The sequence below is a fragment of the Aquarana catesbeiana genome, linkage group LG05 (assembly GCF_042186555.1).
Source record: "Aquarana catesbeiana isolate 2022-GZ linkage group LG05, ASM4218655v1, whole genome shotgun sequence".
Taxonomy (NCBI): Eukaryota; Metazoa; Chordata; class Amphibia; order Anura; family Ranidae; genus Aquarana; species Aquarana catesbeiana.
The window spans coordinates 636268315-636283556 of NC_133328.1; the positions used below are offsets into that span (position 1 = coordinate 636268315).

The 15242-nt window shown below is 46.5% G+C and overlaps 1 protein-coding gene across 1 annotated transcript in view; it reads left to right on the forward strand.

Moving 5' to 3' along the window:
* LOC141146180 (cytochrome P450 2C14-like) overlaps window positions 1-15242 on the forward strand; it is a 102935-nt gene that overhangs the window by 15180 nt on the left and 72513 nt on the right. Inside the window, exon 2 of the mRNA XM_073632914.1 lies at window positions 7992-8154. Within this exon, the coding sequence (XP_073489015.1) occupies window positions 7992-8154 (163 nt within the window). The remainder of the gene's footprint in view (window positions 1-7991; window positions 8155-15242) is intronic.

The window sequence follows — 15242 nt, forward strand, 5'->3', positions numbered from 1 at the left end:
GATCTAATATTTCACAGCAGGGCCCTGTGAGGGCTTACAGTGTTGTGGCCACAGCAATACCTAAGGCCCAAATTTCTGCTGAGTATATAGGGCAGGACCCTACTTTCAAACATCTAACTTACAAACGACTCCTACTTGCAAACGGAAGGAGACAACAGGAAGTGAGATGAAATCTACCCCTAGGAAGGGAAATTCTCTCCTGTAAGAGTTAATATGGGAAAACAATTTCTCCTTTCCACTGATGCTTTCCAATCCTTGTTCCACAAAAAAACCCAAATTTTCAAAAAACATTTTTCATTGGGACAAAAAAGTGAGGTGAAATCTTCTGAAGAGGAGGAAAGACAGCAAAACAAATGTCACAGGGGTGATAACCCTTCCCTATGTTTTCCAAAAAGCTTAGAAAAGATTTTTTGGCTGGAGCTAAACACGTTAAAAATGTTCAAAATTACAAACAGATTCTACTTAACAACAAACCTACAGTCCCTGTCTTGTTTGCACCGCCTGTATACTGCTGTTCAGAGTATATAGGGCCTGGTGGCCCCACACCTTTCCTTATTTTAATTTGGGTGCGGGGTTCCCCTTAATATCCATACAAGACCCAAAGGGCCTGGTAATGGACTGGGGGGTACCCATGCCGTTTGTCTCACTGATTTTCATCCATATTGCCATGACCCGACATGACATTAAACCCGCAAGCAGTTTTAAATGAGATTTTTTCCTTTAAAAATGACATTTGGTGCAGGGACTGTTCTAAACATGGGAAACACGCGTCACTTTACAGGCATACTATAGACACCCCCCAGGTACGATATTTAAAGGAATATTTCACTTTTTTTTTTTTTTTACTTTAAGCATCATTAAAATCACTGCTCCCGAAAAAACGGCCGTTTTTAAAAGTTTTTTTTGCATTGATACATGTCCCCTGGGGTAGGACCCGGGTCCCCAAACCCTTTTTAGGACAATACCATGAAAATTAGCCTTTAAAATGAGCACTTTTGATTTCGAACATTCGAGTCCCATAGACGTCAATGGGGTTCTAACGTTCGTGCGAACTTTCGGTCCGTTCGCGGGTTCTGGTGCGAACCGAACCGGGGGGTGTTCGGCTCATCCCTACTCAGGAGGGTGGGTGGGAATCTTCTTCTCCTCCGCTGCTCACTAGTGACGTCAATCCCTTCCTTCCTCCTAGCTTACTGAGCACCTCCCCAGCTCCGGCCACTCCCCCTTTCTTAAAGTGGACACATTTTTCTTTCCCAAAGCATGACTGTGCTGTCCACACCTGTCATGCTGTCCCTATGCTAATCCTTTTCTCTCCTTCTGCTCCGGAACTTTCTTAAAACAATCTACTGAGCTGGCCAGAACCACCTCTGGAGGGAGTCTATTCCACATTTTCACAGCTCTCACTGTAAAGAAACCTTTCTATATTTGGAGATGAAATCTCTTTTCCTCTAGACATAAAGAGTCTTGTCCTCAGTGTTGACCGTGAAGTGAATAGCTCAACACCAAGTTCACTATATGGACCACTTACATATTTGTACATGTTGTTCATATCCCCCTTTAATCTCCTTCTCAAGAGAAAATAAATCAAGTTCCACTAATCTTTCCTCATAGCTGAGCTCCTCCATGCCTCTTATCAGTTTGGTTGCACTCTCTCCATATCATTTTTGAGAACTGGTGCCCAAAACTGAACTGCATATTCCAGATGAGGTCTTACTAATGATTTGTACAGGGGGCAAAATGATATCAGTCCATACCTCTCCTAATACAAGAAAGGACTTTGCTCGCTTTGGAAACCGCAGCTTGGCATTGCATGCTATTATTGAGCTTTTGATCTACCAAAACCCGCAGATCCTTCTCCACTATGGATCCCCCCAGTTGTACTCCCCCTAGTATGTATGATGCATGCATATTCTTAGCCCCCAAGTGCATAACTTTGCATTTATCAACATTAAACCTCATCTGCCACATAGTCGCCCAATTAGACAGTGCATTGAGGTCGGCTTGTAAATTGGAGACATCCTGTACGGACGTTATTCCACTGCATAGCTTGGTGTCTGTATCTGCAAAGACTGAAATGGTACTTTTAATCCCAGATCCAATATCATTTATAAAGTTATTAAAAAGTAAGGGTCCCCACACTGAACCTTGGGGTACACCACTGATAACCTTAGACCACTCAGGTTTCTATCCATTTACAAACTGATATTTCCAGCCTGTAGACTTTACCTTACACATGACCGCCTCACATGCTAACCAAAATGCCAAAAATAAGACTCCGTGGACACCTCCCACCATCTTAGGACAAACCATCTCTCTGCGCACCAAAGCCAAGAGTCTCGGAGTTATCTTTGACTCAGAAATGACAATGGATGCGCAAATAGGATCAGTAGTTAGCGGATCTCACCATCTCCTCCGCCTGCTACACAGACTCATCCCCTTAATCCCAGAAGAGGACAAAGCAGCAGTAGTTGGAACAATCATCAATTCCCGACTCGACTACGCAAACTCGCTCTACATAGGATTACCCCAATATCAGCTTGCGCGCCTACAGGCCATCCAAAACGAGGCGGCAAGACTGCTAACAGGAAAAAAACCCCGGGAGTCCATCTCCCCATCCCTGAGGAGCCTACATTGGCTAACTGTAAAGAATCGGATCACATTTAAGACCCTCTGCCTTACCCACAAATGCATACAACACTACACACCCAATCGCAATCTGCGATCATCTAACCAAAACCTCCTCCTCATTCCCAAATACCGCTACAAAGCAAGGGGAGAACGAAAATTCGCAGTCCAGGGACCTCGGCAATGGAACACTCTTCCGACTCACATCCGCATGGAAGAAAACCATCTGGCCTTCAGGAAAAAACTCAAGACCTTCCTCTAAGAAGATGACAGCACAAAACGCATTAGCGCCTTGAGGCGATTCAGTTCGCATTTGCAGCGCTTTACAAATCATTCAAAAATCAATCATTCAGTCATGAGCCGTGTGTGGGGAACTGTCAAATGCTTTTGCAAAATCCACGTCCATTGCCACCCCTCTGTCCAAGGTTTTACTTATCTCTTCATAACAAGAAATCAGGTTTGTTTGACAACTTCTGTCTTTCATGAATCCATGCTGTCTGTTGCTTAAAATATTTTTTTCCAGCAAGAATTCATCTATGTGGTCTTTCATTAAACTCTCCAGTATCTTCCCGACTATAGAAGTTAAACTAACAGGTTTATAGCTACTTGGTAAAGACTTTGTTCCCTTTTTAAATGTAGGCACCACATTGGCCCTACGCCAATCCAATGGTACTGTTCCCTTCAATAATGAGTCCCTAAAAAGTAGAAACAATGGCTTTGAAATTACAGAGCTCAATTCTTTTAGGATCCGTGGGTGGATGCCATCTGGTCCAGGTGCTTTATCCACCTTTATTCTGTCTAAATATTTCTGGACCATATCACTTTTAGGCCATTGTGGATCATTTGGGGCTGTGTCACTACCACCCCCATTATGGACATGAGCTCCCCATGCTCCTTTGTACACACAGAACTGAAGAATGTATTTAATAAATTTGCCTTCTCTTTGTCCCCAGTCACCCATTCTAGATTATTTTGTAAAGGGCCTACATGCTCAGACCTGACCGTTTTTTTACTATTAATATATTTGAAGAATTTTTAATGTTTTCTGCTGATCGTACTTTAATCACTTTAAACTGGATTAGGCAGTGGTGAGGGTAAGAACATTTTAAGTTTTTTTTTTTTTTTTTTTTTTTTTTTTTATATATTTTTTACAAGCACTAAATGAACTTTAAAAAAAAGTATTCACTGACCTATGTGACTACAGGTATTGTGGAGCATTCCATTCTTCAAAGCGGAAGCACTGAAATCCTCCAACTCTACCTCCCCTCCTTCACCAGCAGTGATTCAGCAGCTCAGCTCACCCTTGTCATTCCCAGCAGAGGCTAAGCAGCTCATCGTCCCCTCCCAGCAATGACTCAGCAGTTCAGTTCCTCCACTCAGCTGCTTAACCACTTGCCGACCGGGCCATTGCCGAAAGACAGCAACAGCGCGGTCGGCTTATTCTGGGTGGACGTCCGTGGGACGTCATTCCAGAATGTTGCTCCCGCGCGCCACCTGGGGCACGCACCCGGGAACACCTGTGACCACTGGGTCCGGAGGACCCGGCGCATCACGGATCACGGTAAATAGCCGCTGATCGCGGCCATTTACCACGTGATCGTTCCGTCAAATGACGGAGCGCCACGTCATGACGCCGGTTCCTCCCTCCCCCCTGTGTACCGATCGGTGCAGTGCAAGGAGAGAGGGGGAGAGATGGCAGCAGCGCTGTGGGCTGGATGTTTAGTGCCCACAGCGCTGCTCCAATGTAAATACTCTGCAACATGGTGCAATACTCTGCAATACTCTGCAATACTCTGCGATACTCTGCAACATGGTGCAATACTCTGCAACATGGTGCAATACTCTGCAACACTGTGCAATGCTCTGGCAACACTGTGCAATGCTCTGGCAACACTGTGCAATGCTCTGGCAACACTGTGCAATACTCTGGCAACACTGTGCAATACTCTGGCAATACTCTGCAAAACTCTGCCAATACTCGCCCAATACTCGCCCAATACTCTGCAATCAATTTTAACAGAAACAAATAATTTTTTTTTTTAATCAATTTTCAGTCTTTTGATAGCGCAAAAAATAAAAAACACAGCGGTGATTAAATACCACCAAAAGAAAGCTCTATTTGTGTGAAAAAAATTTTCCTATGGGTACAGTGTTGCATGACATGAGTAATTGTCATTCAAAATGTGAAAGCTGAAAATTGGTCTGGTTAGGAAGGGGGTTTAAGTGCCTAGTTGTCAAGTGGTTAGAGGTTGTAAACCTCCAAAAAAAAAGGAAACCCGCAAGACAAAGACATAATGAGCTAGTATACCTCGCATACTAGCTTATTATGAAATGCTCACCTTAGAACGAAGCTCTGTATTGGCGCCCACACACCGCTGACATGGCCGACATCTTTCCTGGAGTTACAGGGAAAAGGACCCGCTCCAGGTGTCTGGGTCACAAAAAATCTTCTCCTCAAATAATGGTGCTGGCTCAGTATACAAAGTAGCATATAGAAAAGCATTAAATCCGGATGGCCGCATTCCAACAACGATTTCTTTATTGGTTAAAAACCATACAGCAAAAAGATGAAATCCACAGCTGACATGTTTCACACCATAACTACTGGTGCTTACTCATAGCTCTTTCCTGGAGTTACTTCTGGGTTCTCAGTCTCCGGGGCTGTGATTGGCGGAGCTGCGATGATGTCACTCTGGCTCATGTGCGCGGGAGTCACCGGTCACGGCACGGGCCCTGAAGAAATGGCACGGGCAGCTGTTTCTTCAGAGTGCATGTGCCGATGAGGTAAATTGTGCAGTATACAGTAGATATTTACAGTACCTATAGGTAAAACCTATAATAAGGCTCACCTATAGGTACAAAAACACCAGGGGAGTTTATTTCCTCTTCCTACTAGCCACAACATACAAAGCCATTCACAACTCTGCCCCGAGCTACATCACCAATCTTGTCTCCAAATATCTCCCAAATCGTCCTCTCTGCTCTTCTCAAGACCTCCTACTCCTCAACCTCTCTCACCTACTCCTCTTCCATCCTCTTGAACTCGCTACCTTCACCCATCCGGTTATCCCCCTACTCTTGCTACTTTCAAGCGATCCCTGAAAACTCATCTCTTCAGGGAAGCCTATCACGTCTCCAATGAATGTTTTACCACTTCCATCAGCTCATTCCCCACAGTTACCACCTTTTGTACCACCTGCCCCACCCTATTAGATTGTAAGCTCTTCTGGGCAGGGCCCTTTTGATCCTCTTGTATTTTATTGTATTATAACTGTATTGTCTCCCTTTTTTATATTGTAAAGCGCTGCGTAAACTGTTGGCGCCGTAAAATCCTGTATTATAATAAGGGATGTCTGTTATTACAAAAAAAAAACATTTTGCTGTCGCTGACCTCTCTGTTTAACCACTTGCCTGCAGCACTTATACCTCCTTCCTGCCCAGTCCAATTTTCAGCTTTCAGCACTCTCACACTTTGAAAATTATTCAGTATTACAACACTGTACCTAAACACAATTTTTATATTTATTTATTTTTTTACTCAAATAGATAATTGTTATTGGTGGTATTTAATCACCACTGTTTTTTTTTTTTTTTTTTTTGTTTTGTTTTTCTTTGCTAACGAAACTAAAAAAGATTGAAAATGTTGAAGAAAATTGATTTTTCATAGTTTTTGTCATCATATTTTGCAAACAGGTAATTTTTTTTTTCTCCTTCATTGATGTGCGCTGATGAGGCAGCACTGAGAGGTAGCACTGATCGGTGGCACTGATGGGCAGCACTGATGGGTGGCACTGATGATGAGGCACTGATGATGGGGCACTGACAGGTGGCACTGGTGGGAACTGCTTAGCAGCACCGTTGGGACCGATGTCCCTTTTAACAGAAGCTAGTTATCGGCTTTCTTCTTTTCTCCTCATGCTATCAGTGAGAGGAGAAAAAAGCCAATAACTGGCCTTTACTTCCATGATCAGCTGTTATTAGCTGACAGCTGATCACATGGTAAAGGGCCGCTGTGATTGGCCCCTTACCCCGATCTGTGATCAGCCGGATCCAAATGACTTAATGATCACAGAGCGCACCGCTCACGAGCAGTGCAGTCACGGGAGGACGTCTATGGACACCCTCCTGGCACTGGAAGCTTGCGCTGTAGCAATCTTTCGGCAATAGCGTGGGTGGAAGGTGGTTAAGTGTCTTTTTACCCCCCATTGTCATTCTGATACTCTGGCTTCAATGCTTTCTCTGGGCCAACACCAATCATGCATGCAACTCAGTTTGCCTTTGCAGCATGCCTGCCAGGGACTCCGTTTTGAAGCCAGAGAGAGCCAGGAAACATGCAGGTTCCCCTTAGGAACATATACATTAAAGTGGTTTTAAACCCTTACAAATATGCAGTGAAGTGACTGGCCTCAGGTGATACACAGGGATGAAACAAATCATCCTACTAAAGTTGTACCTGTTTATCTGCAGCCATTTATTCCCTATATCCAGCATTTATACAGCTTGTCGGAGCGTTCAGAAAGCAGGGGCGGGGAACTGAAGTTACACTCTGCAGGGCTCAGAAGAGCTGAGAGCTAATTGGGGGGGAAGGCACACCTTCCTTCACAAACCACACAGGAACAGAGCTGGGGCTGTCAATCACAGGCTGTGTACTGTGCTCCCTTCTTTGCTGCATGCTTCTCAGGAACTCAGCAAGTCTAAAAGCCAGAGACAGCCAGGGAACAGGGAGATTCAGCTACATCTACAGCATCTCACAAAAGTGAGTACACCCCTTACCTTTTTTGTAAATATTTTATTCTATCTTTTCATGTGACAACACTGAAGAAATGACACTTTGCTACAATGTAAAGTAGTGAGTGTACAGCTTGTATAACAGTGTATATTTGCTGTCCCCTCAAAATAACTCAACACACAGCCATTAATGTCTAAACCGCTGGCAACAAAAGTGAGTACACCCCTAAGTGAAAATGCCCAAATTTGGCCCAGTTAGCCATTTTCCCTCCCCGTTGTCATGTGACTCATTAGTGTTACAAGGTCTCAGGTGTGAATGGGGAGCAGGTGTGTTAAATTTGGTGTTATCGCTCTCACTCTTACTGGTCACTGGAAGTTCAACATGGCACCTCATTATAAAGAACTCTGAGGATTTTTATTTCTTCAGTGTTGTCACATGAAAAGATAGAATAAAATATTTACAAAAATATGAGGGGTGTACTTACTTTTGTGAGATACTGTATATTAAATAATGGGTTCAGCTGCTGCATGTTATTTGGCAACAAGGCCTGAGCTGGGGATGCACTGTAAATCTCTGATCTCAGAGAGAATTCCTGACAATTTTGACCTTTGTCTTTCTATATTTCTTTTACCTATGACAGCTCAGCCAAAAGTACGGCTCGATGTTCACCATCTGGAAACTGACGGAGCCGATGGTGGTCCTCTGCGGTTATGAGACGGTGAAGGATGCATTGCTGAACCATGCCGAGGAATTCAGCGCCCGGCCATTTATACCAACTCAAATCATGTTCTCCAAAGGATACAGTAAGTTTTTCAGGACACTTCTCAGAACTCAACCCAAATGAACCAAAGTACGAGCGTTATTCTGAACCCCATCAACGTCAACTGGAGACAAATGGGCATAGGGAGCTGGGCACTGCCAGGGGAGCGTGTACCAAAGTCTTTAAAAAATACAGAAGCTCTTTTAATAGGTTTTAAAGTGAAACATTAACCACTTCAATACCGGCACTTTCTCTCTTTCTCTCTTTCTTTCTCTCTTTCTCTCTTTCTCTCTTTCTCTCTTTCTCTCTTTCTCTCTTTCTCTCTTTCTCTCTTTCTCTCTTTCTCTCTTTCTCTCTTTCTCTCTTTCTCTCTTTCTCTCTTTCTCCTCGTCCTCTTCCTGTGTGATCGGCGGGCACGCAGGAACACTGTCTGGATAAAGGGGGCCTTGAGAGCTAAGGAAGTCCTCCTCTTCCTGCCTCTGTTCTGCCTCAAGTGCCCTGTCCATTATTCCACGCAGCGTAAGCTCCAACAGGTGGACAAGGGGGACAGTGTCACTGATGCATGCACTGTCACTGCTCACCATCCTCGTGGCCTCCTCAAATGGTGACAGGACAGTGCATGCATCCCTGATCATGGCCCACTGGCGTGGGGAAAAAAAAAAACAAGCTCCCCTGTCCTGGTGCCATAGTCGCACAGGTACTCATTGATGGCCCTCTGCTGCGTGTTCAGCCACTGCAGCATGGCCAACGTTGAGTTCCACCTGGTGGGTATGTCAGATTAGGCGGTTCTTGGGCAGGTTAAACTCCTTTTTGGAGGTCTGCCAGCCGAGCACTGGCATTATATGACCAGCGGAAATGCACACAGACTTTCCTGGACTGCCTCAGGACATCCTGTAAGCCCAGGTACCTACCCAAGAACCGCTGCACCACCAAGTTAAGGACGTGAGCCAAACAGGGCACATGGGTCATTTGTCCCTGTCGGAGGGCAGAGAGGAGGTTGGTGCCATTGTCCCAAACCACCATTCCTGCCTTAAGTTGGCATGGCGTCAACCACCTCTGACCTGCCCCTGCAGAGCTGACAGAACCTCTGCCCCAGTGTGGCTCCTGTCCCCCAAGCACACCAGCTCAAGCAGCGCATGGCATCTTTTGGCCTGCATACTTGCGTAGCCCCTTGAATGGCTACGGAGCTCCGCTGGTTCTGAGGACAAAGCACAGGAAGAGGCCATGGAGGAAGAAGAGGAGGGGGTGGAGGAGAGAGGTGTCACAATCAATAGTAGGGATGAGCCGAACACCCCCCTGCGAACGGACCGAAAGTTCGCACGAACGTTAGAACCCCATTAACGTCTATGGGACTCGAACGTTCGAAATCAAAAGTGCTCATTTTAAAGGCTAATTTGCACGGTATTGTCCTAAAAAGGGTTTGGGGACCCGGGTCCTACCCCAGGGGACATGTATCATTGCAAAAAAAACTTTTAAAAACGGCCGTTTTTTCGGGAGCAGTGATTTTAATGATGCTTAAAGTAAAAAAAAAAAGTGAAATATTCCTTTAAATATCGTACCTGGGGGGTGTCTATAGTATGCCTGTAAAGTGACGCGTGTTTAGAACAGTCCCTGCACCAAATGTCATTTTTAAAGGAAAAAATCTCATTTAAAACTGCTTGCGGGTTTAATGTAATGTCGGGTCATGGCAATATGGATGAAAATCAGTGAGACAAACAGCATGGGTACCCCCCAGTCCATTACCTGGCCCTTTGGGTCTTGTATGGATATTAAGGGGAACCCCGCACCCAAATTAAAATAAGGAAAGGTGTGGGGCCACCAGGCCCTATATACTCTGAACAGCAGTATACAGGCGGTGCAAACAAGACAGGGACTGTAGGTTTGTTAAGTAGAATCTCTTTGTAATTTTGAACGGGTACATTTTTAACGTGTTTAGCTCCAGCCAAAAAATCTTTTTTAAGCTTTTTGGAAAACATAAGGAAGGGTTATCACCCCTGTGACATTTGTTTTGCTGTCTTTCCTCCTCTTCAGAAGATTTCACCTCACTTTTTGTCCCAATGAAAAATGTTTTTTGAAAATTTGGGTTTTTTTGTGGAACAAGGATTGGAAAGCATCAGTGGAAAGGAGAGTTTTTTTTTTTTCCCATATTAACTCTTACAGGAGAGAATTTCCCTTCCTAGGGGTAGATTTCATCTCACTTCCTGTTGTCTCCTTCCGTTTGCAAGTAGGAGTCGTTTGTAAGTTAGATGTTTGAAAGTAGGGGCCTGCCCTATATACTCAGCAGAAATTTGGGCCTTAGGTGTTGCTGTGGCCACAACACTGTAAGCCCTCGCAGGGCCCTGCTTTGAAATATTAGATCAAGAATTGTAATTACATGCCCCTGTTGAACAGGAGCTGAAAAATTGGGCCTTGGGCACTGGTGCTGGTGCCACAACACTGCAACCCCTTACAGACACTCTAGTTGGAATGCAGGAACGAGCCCTGCTGCAAAGTATTACATCAAAAATTGTAATTACACGCCCCTGTTAAACAGGGGCTGAAAAATTGTGCCTTAGGCACTGGTGGTGGCACCCAGAACCAAAAATGTTCTTACAAGCTATCAGCGTGATGATTGAGGAGGAAGAGGATAATTACTCAGGGATAGTCACTCAGCATCAGCATAGGCAGTCTTTGAAGGGATCTGAGATTTCAAAAAAAATTATTCGGTTACATCAGCATCAGGTGCTTGGTAGCTGGTGGTGATCCAAGACTGATTCATTTTTATGAAGGTCAGTCGATCGACCGAGTCGGTGGACAGACGCACCCTGTGATCGGTTACCACGCCTCCAGCAGCACTGAATGTGCGTTCCGAAAGAATGCTGGATGCAGGACAGGCCAGTAGCTCAATTGCATACTGTGCAAGCTCTGGCCAGTGATCCATCCTCAAGACCCAGTAACCCAGAGGATTTTCGGTGGGAAAGGTGTCCAAGTCTGATCTTGCCCCTAGGTATTCCTGCACCATGTAAAACAGACTCTGGCGATGGTTGCTGGAACCGATCATACCTTGGGGCTGCGGACCAAAAAATTGTCTGAACGCATCGGTCAGACGGCCACCTTCTCCACTGCTCCTTCTTTGACTGACCGAAGCCTCAGCAACACGTTGTCCAGAAACAGGAGTTTGTAACCTCCCAGTCTCTGGGAACGCGTTGCACAGACCTTTCTGCAAGGCCTCCCGAAGATGTTTCATCCTCTGCTCCCTCTGCGATGGCAAGATAAGGTCCGCAACCTTACCCTTGTAACGTGGATCAAGGAGGGTTGCCAGCCAGTATTGGTCCTTCTCCTTGATACCACGAATACGAGGATCCTTACGCAGGCTTTGCAGGATCAGGGAGGCCATGCAGCGTAGGTTTGCTGAGGCATTCGGTCCAGAGTCCTCTGGGTCACTAAGGACGACATGGTCCGCAGCCACCTCCTCCCAGCCACGTACAAGTCCATGTGTTTCTTGGGACTGATCCCTTAAAGACTGCTGCTGATGCTGAGTGCCAGGCTCCACCTCCATACTGACACAATCTTCCTCCTCCTCCTCCTCTTCCTGTGTGATCGGCGGGCACGCAGGAACACTGTCTGGATAAAGGGGGCCTTGAGAGCTAAGGAAGTCCTCCTCTTCCTGCCTCTGTTCTGCCTCAAGTGCCCTGTCCATTATTCCACGCAGCGTGTGCTCCAACAGGTGGACAAGGGGGACAGTGTCACTGATGCATGCACTGTCACTGCTCACCATCCTCGTGGCCTCCTCAAATGGTGACAGGACAGTGCATGCATCCCTGATCATGGCCCACTGGCGTGGGGAAAAAAAACCAAGCTCCCCTGATTCTGTCCTGGTGCCATAGTCGCACAGGTACTCATTGATGGCCCTCTGCTGCGTGTGCAGCCGCTGCAGCATGGCCAACGTTGAGTTCCACCTGGTGGGCATGTCACAGATTAGGCGGTTCTTGGGCAGGTTAAACTCCTTTTTTGGAGGTCCATCAGCCGAGCACTGGCATTATATGACCGGCGGAAATGCACACAGACTTTCCTGGTCTGCCTCAGGACATCCTGTAAGCCCGGGTACCTGCCCAAGAACCGCTGCACCACCAAGTTAAGGACGTGAGCCAAACAGGGCACATGGGTCATTTGTCCCTGTCGGAGGGCAGAGAGGAGGTTGGTGCCATTGTCCCAAACCACCATTCCTGCCTTAAGTTGGCGTGGCGTCAACCACCTCTGAACCTGCCCCTGCAGAGCTGACAGAACCTCTGCCCCAGTGTGGCTCCTGTCCCCCAAGCACACCAGCTCAAGCACCGCATGGCATCTTTTGGCCTGCGTACTTGCGTAGCCCCTTGAACGACTACGGAGCACCGCTGGTTCCGAGGAAGAGGCCATGGAGGAAGAAGAAGAGGAGGGGGTGGAGGAGAGAGGTGTGTCACAATCATTAGCATTTTGGAGGCGTGGTGGCGGAACAACCTCCAACACTACTGCACCTTGTCCTGCATCCTTCCCAGCTGCCAGCAGAGTCACCCAATGCGCCGTGAAACTTGGGTAACGTCCCTGTCCATGCCTGCTGGACCATGAGTCAGCGGTAATATGCACCTTACCGCCCTGTCCAGCGAGGCATGGACATTGCCTTCCACATGCCGGTAGAGAGCCGGAATCGCCTTCCGTGAGAAAAAGTGGCGTTTGGGTACCTGCCACTGAGGAACCGCACATTCCACAAACTCACGGAAGGGGGCAGAGTCTACCAACTGAAAAGGCAGCAGTTGAAGTGCCAGCAATTTTGCCAAGCTAGCATTCAACCGCTGGGCATGTGGATGGCTGGGAGCAAACTTCTTTCGGCGGTACAGCAGCTGGGGCAGGAAAATTTGCCTGGTACAATCTGACGTCGGTGTACCAAAAGCAGATTGCCCACAAGTACTTGGCTGTGACCGACCTAATTCTACACTAGGGATGAGCTTCGTGTTCGAGTCGAACCCATGTTCGACTCGAACATCGGCTCTTCGGTCGTTCGCCGAATTGCGAACATTATGGTCCGTTCGCGCCAAATTCGTGTGGCGCGTCACGGCCCATAATTCACTGCGGCATCGCAGTGCATTGCTTGCTGATGATTGGCCAAGCATGCACTATGACCCGCATGCTTGGCCAATCACAGCGCCGCCTGAACAGAGAGCCGTAATTGGCCAAAGCCAAGGAGGCTTTGGCCAATTATGGCTCAGGGGATTTAGTACACGCCCCACACTATATAAGGCCGCCTGCACGGCGGCCCTGTGTAGTGTGTGTTCCGGCGTTGAAAGAGATAGACAGAGAGACAGTGTTTGATTTGAGTTAGATAGATTAGGCAGAACAGTCAGTCAGTTAGCTGCACTTACAGTGTATTGTGTATATATATATGCATCCCAGGTGTTGCGCATATATATATATATATATATATATATATATATATATATATATATATATATATATATATATATATATATATATACACACACACACACTGTACTCAGTTTAGCTAGATCCGTTCCTGTTATCTTCTAGACTATTTACATTTAGTGCAGTGCGTCCTGCTCAGTGTTCAGCTAGATCCGTTCCTGTTATCTTCCTACTGGCAGGCTTGTCTTGTTACAGTATTAACAGCTACCTAAAGAAAATTACTGGTGTTATTTTGATCCTATTAGTACCACGGTCAGGCAGCTAGACTATTAACATTTAGTGCAGTGCGTCCTGCTCACAGTGTTTAGCTAGATCCGTTCCTGTTATCTTCCTACTGACAGGCAGGCTTGTCTTGTTACAGTATATAAAGCTACCTGAAGAAAATTACTGGTGTTATTTTGATCCTATTAGTACCACGGTCAGGCAGCTAGACTGTTTACAGTTAGTGCAGTGCGTCCTGCTCAGTGTTCAGCTAAACCTACAAGTTAGTGGGGTGCGTCCACCTCACAGTGTTCAGCTAAAGCTACCTGTAGAAGGTTGGTGGTGTTCTCATACTACAGGCAGGTAGTTGATTTTGCTAGCTGCAGTATATATATATATATATATATATATATATATATATATATATATATATGTGTATATATATATATATATATATATATATATATATATATATATATATAAAATCTCCCAGCTTAGTGCAGCTACAGGCCATTGGTATGTCTGGAAGGCCAAGAAGGAGAGGCAGACAGTCACAAGCCAATAAGAGAGGGCAAGCAGGCTCTGTGTCTAGTGCTGGTCGTGGAGACGGTGCATCCTCATCAGCACGTGGCCATGGGACACGCTTGGCCTTTTTTTCGGCAGCTGGCCGTGTTGAGCCGCAACATGCGGAAGACTTGGTCGAGTGGATGACCAAGCCGTCCTCATCCTCCTCATCCTCTCTCACCCATGCCCAGGGTGCTTTGTCTGGCAAAGCAGCGGCCTCTTCCCTCGGCTCAATGTCATCAGTGACTCCTTCCCTAACTCCACCATGTCCTCCTGAGGAGTCCCTCGAACTGTTTGACCACAGTGTTGGGTACATGCTCCAGGAGGATGCCCAGCGTTTGGAAGGCTCTGATGATGATACTGAGCTCGATGAAGGCAGTAACATGAGCACGGACAGAGGGGGTGCCCAAGAAGGACAGCAATCTGACAGTCATGCTCCCCCTGCTGCAGCATACTGCCGGGTTTGCTCCAGTGATGAGGAGGGAGGGGATAATGAGGTCACTGACTCAACGTGGGTGCCTGATAGGAGAGAGGAGGAGGAGGCGGCACATCACCAACGAGGCAGGATGCCCTCCAGGGGCCAGCCTAAGGGCAGCACATTGACTGCATCACATGCGCAGGGCGCTGCAGTCTCTGCGCGTTATTCAAAAAGTTCTTTGGTGTGGGCCTTTTTTGAGACGAGTGCATCAGATCGCACCGCTGCTATTTGCAACATATGTCTCAAGCGTATCTCACGTGGCCAAAACATCTCCCGCTTGGGTACCACATGCTTGACCAGACATATGTTGACCTGCCATGCAGTTCGTTGGCAAGCGCATCTAAAAGACCCACACCAAAGAACAAAGAGGACCTCTCCTTGCTCCTCATCAGCTGAGATTTCCAACCCCACTAGACCTTCAGTCCTCTCTGAGACCTGCACTGAGAGGAATG